Source organism: Pithys albifrons, chromosome 30 (assembly GCF_047495875.1).
Source record: "Pithys albifrons albifrons isolate INPA30051 chromosome 30, PitAlb_v1, whole genome shotgun sequence".
Classification (NCBI taxonomy): domain Eukaryota; kingdom Metazoa; phylum Chordata; class Aves; order Passeriformes; family Thamnophilidae; genus Pithys; species Pithys albifrons.
Window position 1 is genome coordinate 434833 of NC_092487.1, and position 13936 is coordinate 448768.

Below are 13936 nucleotides of genomic sequence, written 5' to 3' on the forward strand. Positions count from 1 at the left end.
CAATGTGTGTCTCCTGCTAGACTTTTTGCAAGTCAGGAAGGCACTGAGTGTGGGGGATTTCCAAATGTGTGAGGAGAATGCTGTTCCTGGGATGCTCATGTGATGTTGAGGGCTTGCAATTTTGGGAGAACTTTGAATGTCAGCTGGAGAAAAGAATCCTTGCCCTTTACTCAGCCCTTTCCAAGGCAGCTCTGCACTGCTGTGCCCACTGCTGTCCTTCACATGAACATGAGACATGTGGAACTACTGGACACACTCCCATAATGGGCAACAATCAGATGCTGAAGAGACCATTTGTGCTCCTGGCAGAGCCAGAGAGTGCCCAGATTGTCTCTCGTGGTGCAGAGGAGGCTCTGTGGGATTCCATCACCATGAACACATGAGAGAATGGAAGGAGTGAGGAAGATGGTAGCAGGATCTATGCAGACGTATCAGGGGCCAGCACTGGAGCCAGTGGGCACCAGCTGAAATAGAGCCCAAAAGCAGCTCTACAGAGGTCAGGGCAGCAAAACCTGGCCTGGGGTACCCAGGGAGGTGGTGGAGTGTGTCCTTTGAGACCTGAGAAACCCCCCTAGACATGGTGCTGGGCATTGGTTCTGAGTGACCCTGCTGGAGGCGGCAGCAGGAGGACAAGATGCCCTGGAAAGGCTGTGGGCATAGGAATCCAGTTGGGATTTGTGTCAGTGCCTGACTGTGCCAGAGCTGAGTTGCAACAAATGTGTCGTGTGTGTAGAGTTAAGAGAGGTGAGTGAGAAAAGAGGGGCAAGGAGAAGGTAAAATACAAGTGGGAGGGGGATGGTAAAGGTAAAAGGGGAGAAGAAAATAATGGCAAAGGAGAAATGGAAAGAGAAGATTGAGAGGAATGATAATGAGGAGGAGGAGGAAGAGTGGAAGTAGAAGTAGAATCAGTAGGTAAAATGAAGCAATGGTGTAGAAGAAGAGGGAGAAGAAAGAGTTCATGCCAAGGAAATGTACAGCAAAGGACACAGGAAAGAGCAAAACTGCTTTAAGTGCAGATGCTCAGAAGAGCCTTTGGGGTACAAAGGGTTAGGAACCAAGGCACATTTGGATTCTGGCTGGCTCCCATCCTTGGGGACAATCCCTCTCCATCACAGGGACACTGGGAGTCTTCCAAAGCTCCAGGGCAAGATGTCCTGCAAAGTGAGGAGCTGCCGGACTTGAGGCAGAGCCCTTGGGGCTCAGCTGCAGGACCGTGTGTGTTGGGAGCTTCCAGGGCTGTGCAATTTGGGCAAGGTCAGCTCAGCCTGGCTCTGCTGGGGATGGGACACTGACCTGGCCAGTCTGGTCAGGGACAAGTGCAGGACGAGGAAACTCTGCCACCCACATGGGCCATGGACAGGATAACACAGAGGCAGATATTGGATGCCAGATTCTTTTATTGCAAAAGCAGGAAAATTCCCACTGACAAATAAAGAGGAGGCAGAGGCAGTTTCTCTGCCCAGACTGCCAGAGAGCTGTTCCTTCAGGCTTGTGCCAGGCAGTGGCTGTTGCACAGAGAAGCAAGTGCCCTGTGGGACGCTGGTGGAGTCAGGAAAGTGGGCACAGTCAGGAGCAAGGAGGGGGAGAGGAGCCATGAGGAGAGGGGCAGGAGAGGAGGAAAGAGAGGAGGGGTGAGGCTGATTCCCCTAAAGGGTTTCTGGCGCTGCTAGGTCAGGCTTTAGCAGGGCCCACAGGTGTTCCAGAGCTTCCTGGAGGAGCGGGGCAGGACACAAGGGCTGCAGGCGGGAGCAGCGCAGGCTGTGCCAAAGGTGCAGAGGCCCCCCGAGGCCTGGGTGGCCGCAGCAGAGGGGTAGAGGCCCCCCAGCCCCAGGTTGCCCCCAAAGGCGGGGGCTCCGGCCGAGCCCACCACGGCTTGCTGGGGGAAGGAGCTGAGGATGGGGCCGGGGAAGGTGACGACGACGGGGGGCGGCTGGATGAAGGCCGTGGAGTCGGGGCACTGGCGGGCACACAGCTCGTTGCAGCTCTCGGCGATGGGCTGGGGCACAGCCACGCTGCTCTTCGGGGGGCACAGATCGGAGCACGACATCTTGGCGTGGGATGCGATGGAGCTCTGCAAGAGGGCAGCCATGGATTGCAGCAGAGCAGCAGAGGGCAGTGCCCCAGGCACAGGGGCTGCAGCAGGAGCCAGCAGGGCAAGACAGCCCACACTTACCCTTTTCCCCGAGGAGAAGGTGTCCAGAGCAGGGCTTGCCACAGCCTGGCCCACACACGCCTTTTATAGCAGCCCCAGCATTGCTCAGCCCCAGCAGGGCCAATGGCAACAGGGCACACTCCCTGCTGCTGCTGCTGCTGCTGCTGCTGCTGCTGACACCAGGGCTGGGCAGCTCCTGCCCCTGCCTGACTCAGCAGCCCCCAATGTGCCACCCCAGCACATCCCAATTGGACAAGGATACTGCTGGATATCCTGTACCCCAGTGAAATCATGAAAAGTCAACTGGACTAATTAGAGTGCTAATTATCAGGGCTGATTTGAGGCAGGAGGGGCAAGTTCAGGGCGTCCCAGAGAGGTAATTGCAGGAAATGCGAGAGCGGGTTGGGGCTGTTGAGGAAAGGGAGTCAGCAAAAGAGCCCCGTGCCAGGCAGGGAGGAGGCAGGGGCTTGTCCCCCACGGCCACGTGCCCCCAGCATGGGCAGCTCCTGCCCGGCCTCCCCGGCCAGCCATAAAAGCGCTGCCCTGGGCCAGGGTAAGTGTGGGCTGTCTTGCCCTGCTGGCTCCTGCTGCAGCCCCTGTGCCTGGGGCACTGCCCTCTGCTGCTCTGCTGCAATCCATGGCTGCCCTCTTGCAGAGCTCCATCGCATCCCACGCCAAGATGTCGTGCTACGATCTGTGCCCCCCGAAGAGCAGCGTGGCTGTGCCCCAGCCCATCGCCGAGAGCTGCAACGAGCTGTGTGCCCGCCAGTGCCCCGACTCCACGACCTTCATCCAGCCGCCCCCCGTCGTCGTCACCTTCCCCGGCCCCATCCTCAGCTCCTTCCCCCAGCAAGCCGTGGTGGGCTCGGCCGGAGCCCCCGCCTTTGGGGGCAACCTGGGGCTGGGGGGCCTCTACCCCTCTGCTGCGGCCACCCAGGCCTCGGGGGGCCTCTGCACCTTTGGCACAGCCTGCGCTGCTCCCGCCTGCAGCCCTTGTGTCCTGCCCCGCTCCTCCAGGAAGCTCTGGAACACCTGTGGGCCCTGCTAGACCCAGCCCAGCCCCAGCCACTGCCCCCAGCCCACACCCCACTGCCAGCGCTGCCCACACTCCACAAGCCCATCCCTGGAGCAGATCCCTTGGGCTCCTCCAGCCCATGACAAGCAGCCTGTGTGGGTCCTGCCCACCATCTCTCTGACCATCTGTCCTACCCTTTTGTGCACAATAAAGTTTTCCTGCATCTCATTTTTGTCTCCTGTACTACTTTTTCCTGGCCAGGAAATCCTCGGGTGTGGGGCATTTCCAAATGTGGGAAGATAAATGCTGTTCCTGAGAAGCTCATGTTAAACTGAGAGGTGTATGTGTTGGGAGCAGGTTTGTGTCCAGAACCCATAGGGAAGGATCCTTTTCACTCAGCCATTCACTCAGCCCTGGCCAAGCCACCCCTGCCCTGCTCTGCCCACTGCTGTGCTGCACAAGTACACGAGATGTGGGACTACTGGACACACTCCCATAATGAGCAACAAGCAGATGCTGAAGAGACCATTTGTGCTCTCGGCAGAGCCAGAGGATGCTCAGAATGTTCTCCCTGGTGCACAGGAGGCTCAGGAGGATTCCATCAGCTTGCACACATGAGAGAAGGGAAGGTGTGAGGAAGATGGAAGCAGATTCTGTGCAGAGGTGTCAAGGAGCAGCACCAGAGCCCGTGGGCACCAGCTGAAATACAGCCCAAAAGCACTACTTCAGATTAAAGGGCAGCAAGGCCTGGCACAGGTTACCCTGGGAGGTGGTGGAGTGTCTGTCCTTGGAGACCTGGCAAAGCCATCTGGACAAGGTGCTGTGCATTGGGCTCTGGGTGACCCTGCTGGAGGTGGCAGTAGAATGAGAAGATGCCCTGGACAGGCTGTGGGCATAAGAATAAAAGTGGGATTTGTGACATTGCATGTCTCTGGCAGAGGTGACAGGCAGCAAGTGTGTTGTGTGTGACTTGGACAAAGCTGATTAACTAAAGTGAAATGGAAAAGGAAAAAGGAAAGTAGGAGAGGGAATTGTGATAGTGATAGAAGAAAAGAAAATGGGAAAGGGGAAAAGGAAGGATGACAAAGGCAGGGTATATAAGGCAAGGAAGAAGGAGGAGATTGATGTAGGTAAGGACAAGCACAAGGATGAACAAAAGGAAAAGGAGAATTGGGCAATGGCAGTGAAATGGAAGTGGAGGGGCAAAGGGAAGAGGAAGATGAGGCCAGCTCTTGGCATTGACTCTAAAGACCTTCAGGAGAGCTGCGGGGAGAAAATCAAAGGAGCCCTGGCCGCCAATGTCCCTTGCTGGCTCCTACACCAAGTGCAGCCCTGCACCTGCCCAAGGTGACACAATGCCTGAAAAACACCGTGAGCTGCAAGACCAGCAGGCAGAGCAGTCCTTTCCTTCAGAGATCCTGGAGCTCAGCTGATGGGCCGTGTGTGGTGAGAGGTGCCAGGACTGTGGAGTCAGCAAAAGGCAGCTCAGACTGCTTGTGATTGGAATGACACACTGCCCTGGACAGTCCAGTCAGTGACATGTGCATGGCAAGGAAAATTTGCTTCCCATTGTAGACCTTCTCATAAAAACAGACAAAAAGGTTTGATGCAAGATTTTTTATTTTAAGAGCAGCAAAGAACACACAGGACACAGATACAGAACACAGAGGCAGGTTCACTGCCCAGGCTGCCAGAGAGCTGTTCCTTCAGGCTTGTGCCAGGCAGTGGCTGTTGCAGAGAGAAACAAGTGCCCTGTGGGACGGTGGTGGAGTCAGGAATGTGGGCACGGGCAGGAGCAAGGAGGGGGAGAGGAGCCATGGGGAGAGGGGCAGGAGAGGAGGAAAGAGAGGAGGGGTGAGGCTGATTCCCCCAAGGGTTTCTGAGGCTGCAGGGTCAGGCTTTAGCAGGGCCCACAGGTGTTCCAGAGCTTCCTGGAGGAGCGGGGCAGGACACAAGGGCTGCAGGCGGGAGCAGCGCAGGCTGTGCCAAAGGTGCAGAGGCCCCCCGAGGCCTGGGTGGCCGGAGCAGAGGGGTAGAGGCCCCCCAGCCCCAGGTTGCCCCCAAAGGCGGGGGCTCCGGCCGAGCCCACCACGGCTTGCTGGGGGAAGGAGCTGAGGATGGGGCCGGGGAAGGTGACGACGACGGGGGGCGGCTGGATGAAGGCCGTGGAGTCGGGGCACTGGCGGGCACACAGCTCGTTGCAGCTCTCGGCGATGGGCTGGGGCACAGCCACGCTGCTCTTCGGGGGGCACAGATCGGAGCACGACATCTTGGCGTGGAGAGAGGAGGCTGAAACACAAATCCAAATAAAAACGTGTCATGATCGAGTGATGCCCTGGCTGAGCAGTGCCCTGGTCCCAGGGCTGCCCTGCAGCTGGAGGCACTGGAGCCACTCCAATGTGTCCACACTGCCCAGCACCTCCCTCTGCACTGACAGCCCCAGCCATGCCCTCATCCCACTCCCACACACCACCCAGTCCCTGGCCAAGGTGCTGGGCACAGCCTGGCTCTGCCTGGCCCAGCCAAGGGTCTCCCAGTATGGTCCATCCGTGCCAGTGCATGGCAGTGTGGTGCCAGCACAGCCGCTGCCCTGGGAGCTGTGGTGCCCAGCCATGCCCTGGCCAGCCCCTGCCCCAGCAGGCCCAGCCCCGCAGGCCCCACCTGCCCTTTGGCTGAGCAGAGCGAGGCCGCAGCAGTGGATGCAGCCCTGGCCCAGGGCAGCGCTTTTATGGCTGGCCGGGGAGGCCGGGCAGGAGCTGCCCATGCTGGGGGCACGTGGCTGTGGGGGACAAGCCCCTGCCCCCTCCCTGCCTGGCACAGGGCTCTTTTGCTGACTCCCTTTCCTCAACAGCCCCAACCCGCTCTCACATTTCCTGCAATTACCCCTCTCAGATGCCCTGAACTTGCAAGTCCTGCCTCAAATCAGCCCTGATAATGTGAGCTCTAATTAGTCCAGTTGGCTTTTCATGATGTAGATGGGGAAGTGGACAAGCTGTGTGACAAAGGGTGACATCAAGTGGCCCTTGTGCCAGAGCTCTTCCCAAGGGCTTGGTCTCAGGGTGGCCACATTCCTTCTCTGCAGAGCCCCAGGGCACAGCAGGGTCCTGCTGCCGACCTTGTCAAACCCTCCCGAAACCCAGTGCCCCCCTGATGTGTACCAGGGGTCCATGATATGCCCAGGGCCAGGCAGGGTGGGAATGGCCAATGCCAGGCAGCTGCTCTGGGGCCCTGCCCGCTCAGCACGAGGCAGCAGAGCCCAGCCCAGCAGAGCCAGGCTCCATCCGCCTGCAGGCACTGGCCATGCAGCTCTGCAGGGCTGGGGCACACACAGCCCTCCTGCCCTGTGCTCACGGCCATGTGGGCACAAATACACCCCCCTAAACTGGCCAACATGCTGAAGGCTCCAGCCAGCTGTACCCAAGACACGGCAACCCCTTCCAGGTGTTGCTGGAGCCCCTGGGCTGAGGGATGTTGCTGCTGCCAAGTGTCAGAGCAGGCAGGAAGGGGCAGCAGCCCTGGCAATTGGGATGTGCTGGGGTGAGACATGGGGGGCTGCTGAGTCAGGCAGGGGCAGGAGCTGCCCAGCCCTGGTGTCAGCAGCAGCAGCAGCAGCAGCAGCAGCAGCAGCAGCAGCAGGGAGTGTGCCCTGTTGCCATTGGCCCTGCTGGGGCTGAGCAATGCTGGGGCTGCTATAAAAGGCGTGTGTGGGCCAGGCTGTGGCAAGCCCTGCTCTGGACACCTTCTCCTCGGGGAAAAGGGTAAGTGTGGGCTGTCTTGCCCTGCTGGCTCCTGCTGCAGCCCCTGTGCCTGGGGCACTGCCCTCTGCTGCTCTGCTGCAATCCATGGCTGCCCTCTTGCAGAGCTCCATCGCATCCCACGCCAAGATGTCGTGCTACGATCTGTGCCCCCCGAAGAGCAGCGTGGCTGTGCCCCAGCCCATCGCCGAGAGCTGCAACGAGCTGTGTGCCCGCCAGTGCCCCGACTCCACGGCCTTCATCCAGCCGCCCCCCGTCGTCGTCACCTTCCCCGGCCCCATCCTCAGCTCCTTCCCCCAGCAAGCCGTGGTGGGCTCGGCCGGAGCCCCCGCCTTTGGGGGCAACCTGGGGCTGGGGGGCCTCTACCCCTCTGCTGCGGCCACCCAGGCCTCGGGGGGCCTCTGCACCTTTGGCACAGCCTGCGCTGCTCCCGCCTGCAGCCCTTGTGTCCTGCCCCGCTCCTCCAGGAACATCTGGAACACCTGTGGGCCCTGCTAAAGCCTGACCCAGCAGCCTCAGAAACCCTTGGAAGAATCAGCCTCACCCCTCCTCTCTTTCCTCCTCTCCTGCCCCTCTCCCCTTGGCTCCTCTCCCCCTCCTTGCTCCTGCCCCTGCCCACATTCCTGACTCCACCATCGTCCCACAGGGCACTTGCTTCTCTCTGTAACAGCCACTGCCTGGCACAAGCCTGAAGGAACAGCTCTCTGGCAGCCTGGGCAGTGAACCTGCCTCTGCCTTCTGTGTCTGTATCCTGTGTCTTCTTTGTTGCTCTTAAAATAAAAAATCTTGCATCACACCTCTGCCTCTGTGTGTTCATGTGAAGGTCCAGAATAGGCAGGAGATTTTCATCTGCCTTCACTTTTCCTTGAGATTTCTGGCCAGACCAGTGTCTCATTCCCATCAGAACCAGGCTGAGCTTCTTTTGGGAGTCTCCACAGGTCTGGCATCTCTCAGCACATGTGGAACCTCAGCTGAGTTCCAGGATCTCTGTCTGCAGGATTGTAGCCCTCGGATTTTTTCAGGCATTGAGTCACTCTGGGCATGAGCCAGGCAGCACTCGGGGTAGGAGCCAGCCAGGGACATGGCAGTGTGGGCTCCTTTGATTTTCCCTCCACCTCGCTAGTAAAGGTTTTTGGAGTGAATGCCAAGAGGTGGCTTCACCTTCCTCTTTGCCCCTTCACTTCCATTTCACTGCCATTGGACAATTCTCCTTTAACTTCTCTTCATCTTTGTACTTGTCCTTACCCATGTCCATCTTCTCCTCCTTTGTCTTACACATCCTTTCTTTCTTCTCCTTCCTTTGCCTATTTCCATTTTTCTTTTTTTCTACCATGATCACAATTCTCTCCTCTTCTCCTTTTCATTTCCCATTCCCCTTTACTTACTCTGCTTCCTCCCCATGGCAAAAAAAACCAGTGTTACCTCTGCTCCCTGTCACATCTGCCACAGACACGCAATGACACAAATCCCAACTTGAATTCTTGTTCCCACAGACTTTCAAGGGCACCTTCTTATCCTGCTGCCACCTCCAGCATGGTCACCCAGAGCTCAATGCCCACAACCATGTCCAGATGGCTTTGCCAGGTCTCCAAGGATAGACACTCCAAAACCTCCAGTGTAATCTGTGCCAGCTCTTGCTGCCCTTCTCCCTGAACAAGTGATTTGGGGCCGTATTTCAGCTGGTGCCCATTGGCTCTGGTGCTGGCCCTGACACCTCTACACAGAACCTGCTTCCATCTTCCTCACACCTTCCCTTCTCTCACGTGTTCATAGTGATGGAATCCCCCTGACACTTTTGTGCACATGGGGGATCATCCTGAGCACTCCCTGGATCAGCCAAGGGCACAAATGGTCTCTTCAGCATCTGCTTGTTGCCCATTATGGGAGTGTGTCCAGAAGTTCCACATCTCGTGTACTTGTGGACGACACCAGTGGGCACAGCAGGGCAGAGCTGCCTTTGAAAAGGCTGAGTAAAGGACAAGGATTCTTTTCTCCAGTTGAAATTCAAAGTTACCCCCAAAACTGCAAGCTCTCAACATCACATGATCATCCCAGGAACAGTATTGTCCTCACACATTTGGAAATCCCCCACACTCAGTGCCTTCCTGACCTGCAAAAAGTATAGCAGGAGACACACATTGGATGCAGGAAAACTTTATTGTGCCCAGAGAGGCAGAAGAGACAGTTCAACAGATGGTGGGCAAGATTCACACAGGCTGCATGTCATGGGCTAGAGGAGCCCAATGGATCAACTCCAGAGATGGGCTTGTGGAGTGTGGGCAGCGCTGGCAGTGGGGTGTGGGCTGGGGGCAGTGGCTGGGGCTGGGCTGGGTCTAGCAGGGCCCACAGGTGTTCCAGAGCTTCCTGGAGGAGCGGGGCAGGACACAAGGGCTGCAGGCGGGAGCAGCGCAGGCTGTGCCAAAGGTGCAGAGGCCCCCCGAGGCCTGGGTGGCCGCAGCAGAGGGGTAGAGGCCCCCCAGCCCCAGGTTGCCCCCAAAGGCGGGGGCTCCGGCCGAGCCCACCACGGCTTGCTGGGGGAAGGAGCTGAGGATGGGGCCGGGGAAGGTGACGACGACGGGGGGCGGCTGGATGAAGGCCGTGGAGTCGGGGCACTGGCGGGCACACAGCTCGTTGCAGCTCTCGGCGATGGGCTGGGGCACAGCCACGCTGCTCTTCGGGGGGCACAGATCGTAGCACGACATCTTGGCGTGGGATGCGATGGAGCTCTGCAAGAGGGCAGCCATGGATTGCAGCAGAGCAGCAGAGGGCAGTGCCCCAGGCACAGGGGCTGCAGCAGGAGCCAGCAGGGCAAGACAGCCCACACTTACCCTTTTCCCCGAGGAGAAGGTGTCCAGAGCAGGGCTTGCCACAGCCTGGCCCACACACGCCTTTTATAGCAGCCCAGCATTGCTCAGCCCCAGCAGGGCCAATGGCAACAGGGCACACTCCCTGCTGCTGCTGCTGCTGCTGCTGACACCAGGGCTGGGCAGCTCCTGCCCCTGCCTGACTCAGCAGCCCCCCGTGTGCCACCCCAGCACATCCCAATTGCCAGGGCTGCTGCCCCTTCCTGCCTGCTCTGACACTTGGCAGCAGCAACATCCCTCAGCCCAGGGTCTCCAGCAACACCTGGAAGGGGCTGCCGTGTCTTGGGCACAGCAGGCTGGAGCCTTCAGCATGTTGGCCAGCCTGGGGGCTGTATTTGTGCCCACATAGCCCTGAGCACAGGGCAGGAGGGCTGTGTGTGCCCCAGCCCTGCAGAGCTGCATGGCCAGTGCCTGTGGGCGGATGGAGCCTGGCTCTGCTGGGCTGGGCTCTGCTGCCTCGTGCTGAGCAGGCAGGGCCCCAGAGCAGCTGCCTGGCATTGGCCATTCCCACCCTTCCTGGTCCTGGGCACATCATGGACCCCTGGCACACATCAGAGTGGCACTGTGTTGAGGGTTTGACAAGGTCATCAGCAGGACCCTGCTGTGCCCTGGGGCTCTGCAGAGAAGGAATGTGGCCACCCTGAGACCAAGCCCTTGGGAAGAGCTCTGGCACAAGGGGCACTTGATGTCACCCTTTGTCACACTGCTTGTCCACTTCCCCATCTACATCATGAAAAGCCAGATGTGCTGATTAGACGGCTAATTATCAGGGCTGATTTGAGGCAGGAGGTGCAAGTTCAGGGCGTCCAAGAGAGGTAATTGCAGGAAATGCGAGAGCGGGTTGGGGCTGTTGAGGAAAGGGAGTCAGCAAAAGAGCCCCGTGCCAGGCAGGGAGGAGGCAGGGGCTTGTCCCCCACAGCCACGTGCCCCCAGCATGGGCAGCTCCTGCCCGGCCTCCCCGGCCAGCCATAAAAGCGCTGCCCTGGGCCAGGGCTGCATCCACTGCTGCGGCCTCGCTCTGCTCAGCCAAAGGGCAGGTGGGGCCTGCGGGGCTGGGCCTGCTGGGGCAGGGGCTGGCCAGGGCATGGCTGGGCACCACAGCTCCCAGGGCAGCGGCTGTGCTGGCACCACACTGCCATGCACTGGCACGGATGGGCCATGCTGGGAGCCCCTTGGCTGGGCCAGGCAGAGACAGGCTGTGCCCAGCACCTTGGCCAGGGATTGGGTGGTGTGTGGGAGTGGGATGAGGGCACGGCTGGGGCTGTCAGTGCAGAGGGAGGTGCTGGGCAGTGCGGCCACATAGGAGTGTCTCCAGTGCCTCCAGCTGCAGGGCAGCCCTGGGACCAGGGAACCTCCTTTTCCATCATAACTCTTGTTTTACTGGGGATTTGTGTTTCAGCCTCCTCTCTCCACGCCAAGATGTCGTGCTCCGATCTGTGCCCCCCGAAGAGCAGCGTGGCTGTGCCCCAGCCCATCGCCGAGAGCTGCAACGAGCTGTGTGCCCGCCAGTGCCCCGACTCCACGACCTTCATCCAGCCGCCCCCCGTCGTCGTCACCTTCCCCGGCCCCATCCTCAGCTCCTTCCCCCAGCAAGCCGTGGTGGGCTCGGCCGGAGCCCCCGCCTTTGGGGGCAACCTGGGGCTGGGGGGCCTCTACCCCTCTGCTGCGGCCACCCAGGCCTCGGGGGGCCTCTGCACCTTTGGCACAGCCTGCGCTGCTCCCGCCTGCAGCCCTTGTGTCCTGCCCCGCTCCTCCAGGAAGCTCTGGAACACCTGTGGGCCCTGCTAAAGCCTGACCCAGCAGCCTCAGAAACCCTTGGAAGAATCAGCCTCACCCCTCCTCTCTTTCCTCCTCTCCTGCCCCTCTCCCCATGGCTCCTCTCCCCCTCCTTGCTCCTGCCCCTGCCCACATTCCTGACTCCACCAGCCTCCCACAGGGCACTTGCTTGTCTCTGCATCAGCCACTGCCTGGCACAAGCCTGAAGGAACAGCTTTCTGGCAGCCTGGGCAGTGAACCTGCCTCTGCTGTCTGTGTCTGTGTCCTGTGTGTTCTTTGTTGCACTTAAAATAAAAAAATCTTGCATCACACCTCTGCCTCTGTGTGTTCATGAGAACGTCCAGAATAGGCAGGAGATTTTCCTCTGCCTTCACTTTTCCTTGACCTTTCTGAGCAGGCCAGTGTCTCATTCCAATCAGAACCAGGCTGAGCTTCTTTTGGGAGTCTCCACAGGTCTGGCATCTCTCAGCACATGTGGAACATCAGCTGAGTTCCAGGATCTCTGTCTGCAGGATTGTAGCCCTCAGATTTTTTCAGGCATTGAGTCACTCTGGGCATGAGCCAGGCAGCACTCGGGGTAGGAGCCAGCCAGGGACATGGCAGTGTGGGCTCCTTTGATTTTCCCTCCACCTCGCTAGTAAAGGTTTTTGGAGTGACTGCCAAGAGGTGGCTTCACCTTCCTCTTTGCCCCTTCACTTCCATTTCACTGCCATTGGACAATTCTCCTTTAATTCTCTTCATCTTTGTACTTCTCCATACCCATGTCCATCTTCTCCTCCTTTGTCTTATACATCCTTTCTTTCTCCTCCTTCCTTTGCCTATTTTCATTTTTCTTTTCTTCTACCACTATCACAATTCCCTCTTCTCCTTTTCCTTTCCCATTCCCCTTTACTTACTCTGCTTTCTCCCCATCACACACAAAACACTGTCACCTCTGCTGCCTGTCACGTCTGCCACAGACACGCAATGACACAAATCCCAACTTGAATTCTTGTTCCCACAGACTTTCAAGGGTACCTTCTTATCCTGCTGCCTCCTCCAGCAGGGTCACCCAGAGCTCAATGCCCACAACCATGTCCAGATGGCTTTGCCAGGTCTCCAAGGATAGACACTCCAAAACCTCCAGTGTAACCTGTGCCAGCGGTTGCTGCCCTTCTCCCTGAACAAGTGCTTTGGGGCCGTATTTCAGCTGGTACCCACTGGCTCTGTTGGCCCTGACACCTCTACACAGAACCTGCTTCCATCTTCCTCACACCTTCCCTTCTCTCACGTGTTCATAGTGATGGAATCCCCCTGAGCCTTTTGTGCACGAGGGGGAACACCCTGAGCACTCCCTGGATCTGCCAAGAGCACAAATGGTCTCTTCAGCATCTGCTTGTTGCCCATTATGGGAGTGTGTCCAGTAGTTCCACATCTTGTGTACTTGTGGACGACACCAGTGGGCACAGCAGGGCAGAGCTGCCTTTGAAAAGGCTGAGTAAAGGACAAGGATTCTTTTCTCCAGTTGAAATTCAAAGTTACCCCCAAAATTGCAAGCTCTCAACATCACATGAGCATCCCAGGAAAAGCCTTCTCCTCACACATTTGGAAATCCCCCACACTCAGTGCCTTCCTGACTTGCAAAAAGTATAGCAGGAGACACACATTGGATGCAGGAAAACTTTATTGTGCACAGAGAGGCAGGAGAGACAGTCAGAGAGATGGTGGGCAAGACCCACACAGGCTGCTTGTCATGAGATGGAGCAGCCCAAGGGATCTGCTCCAGGGATGGGCTTGTGGAGTGTGGGCAGCGCTGGCAGTGGGGTGTGGGCTGGGGGCAGTGGCTGGGGCTGGGCTGGGTCTAGCAGGGCCCACAGGTGTTCCAGAGCTTCCTGGAGGAGCGGGGCAGGACACAAGGGCTGCAGGCGGGAGCAGCGCAGGCTGTGCCAAAGGTGCAGAGGCCCCCCGAGGCCTGGGTGGCCGCAGCAGAGGGGTAGAGGCCCCCCAGCCCCAGGTTGCCCCCAAAGGCGGGGGCTCCGGCCGAGCCCACCACGGCTTGCTGGGGGAAGGAGCTGAGGATGGGGCCGGGGAAGGTGACGACGACGGGGGGCGGCTGGATGAAGGCCGTGGAGTCGGGGCACTGGCGGGCACACAGCTCGTTGCAGCTCTCGGCGATGGGCTGGGGCACAGCCACGCTGCTCTTCGGGGGGCACAGATCGTAGCACGACATCTTGGCGTGGGATGCGATGGAGCTCTGCAAGAGGGCAGCCATGGATTGCAGCAGAGCAGCAGAGGGCAGTGCCCCAGGCACAGGGGCTGCAGCAGGAGCCAGCAGGGCAAGACAGCCCACACTTACCCTTTTTCCCGAGGAGAAGGTGTCCAGAGCAGGGCTTGC

At 58.9% G+C, this 13936-nt stretch overlaps 7 protein-coding genes across 7 annotated transcripts; 3 read left to right on the forward strand and 4 right to left on the reverse strand.

Annotated features, from left to right (window-relative positions):
• Window positions 1–1678: 1678 nt before the first annotated feature.
• LOC139683903 (scale keratin-like) lies at window positions 1679–2047 on the reverse strand. The gene has a single exon (XM_071579421.1). It carries the CDS (start codon window positions 2045–2047, stop codon window positions 1679–1681), a length of 369 nt encoding a protein of 122 aa, XP_071435522.1.
• A 784-nt stretch (window positions 2048–2831) lies between these two features.
• On the forward strand, window positions 2832–3200 carry LOC139683929 (scale keratin-like). Its single transcript, XM_071579452.1, has one exon. It carries the CDS (start codon window positions 2832–2834, stop codon window positions 3198–3200), a length of 369 nt encoding a protein of 122 aa, XP_071435553.1.
• Window positions 3201–5067: 1867 nt separating this feature from the next.
• On the reverse strand, window positions 5068–5436 carry LOC139683907 (scale keratin-like). The gene has a single exon (XM_071579427.1). It carries the CDS (start codon window positions 5434–5436, stop codon window positions 5068–5070), a length of 369 nt encoding a protein of 122 aa, XP_071435528.1.
• Window positions 5437–7051: 1615 nt separating this feature from the next.
• On the forward strand, window positions 7052–7420 carry LOC139683934 (scale keratin-like). Its single transcript, XM_071579458.1, has one exon. The coding sequence runs from the start codon at window positions 7052–7054 to the stop codon at window positions 7418–7420; it is 369 nt and encodes a 122-aa protein (XP_071435559.1).
• A 1835-nt stretch (window positions 7421–9255) lies between these two features.
• Window positions 9256–9624, reverse strand: LOC139683939 (scale keratin-like). Its single transcript, XM_071579463.1, has one exon. The coding sequence runs from the start codon at window positions 9622–9624 to the stop codon at window positions 9256–9258; it is 369 nt and encodes a 122-aa protein (XP_071435564.1).
• A 1581-nt stretch (window positions 9625–11205) lies between these two features.
• On the forward strand, window positions 11206–11574 carry LOC139683902 (scale keratin-like). The gene has a single exon (XM_071579420.1). The coding sequence runs from the start codon at window positions 11206–11208 to the stop codon at window positions 11572–11574; it is 369 nt and encodes a 122-aa protein (XP_071435521.1).
• Window positions 11575–13402: 1828 nt separating this feature from the next.
• LOC139683937 (scale keratin-like) lies at window positions 13403–13771 on the reverse strand. Its single transcript, XM_071579461.1, has one exon. It carries the CDS (start codon window positions 13769–13771, stop codon window positions 13403–13405), a length of 369 nt encoding a protein of 122 aa, XP_071435562.1.
• Window positions 13772–13936: the final 165 nt, after the last annotated feature.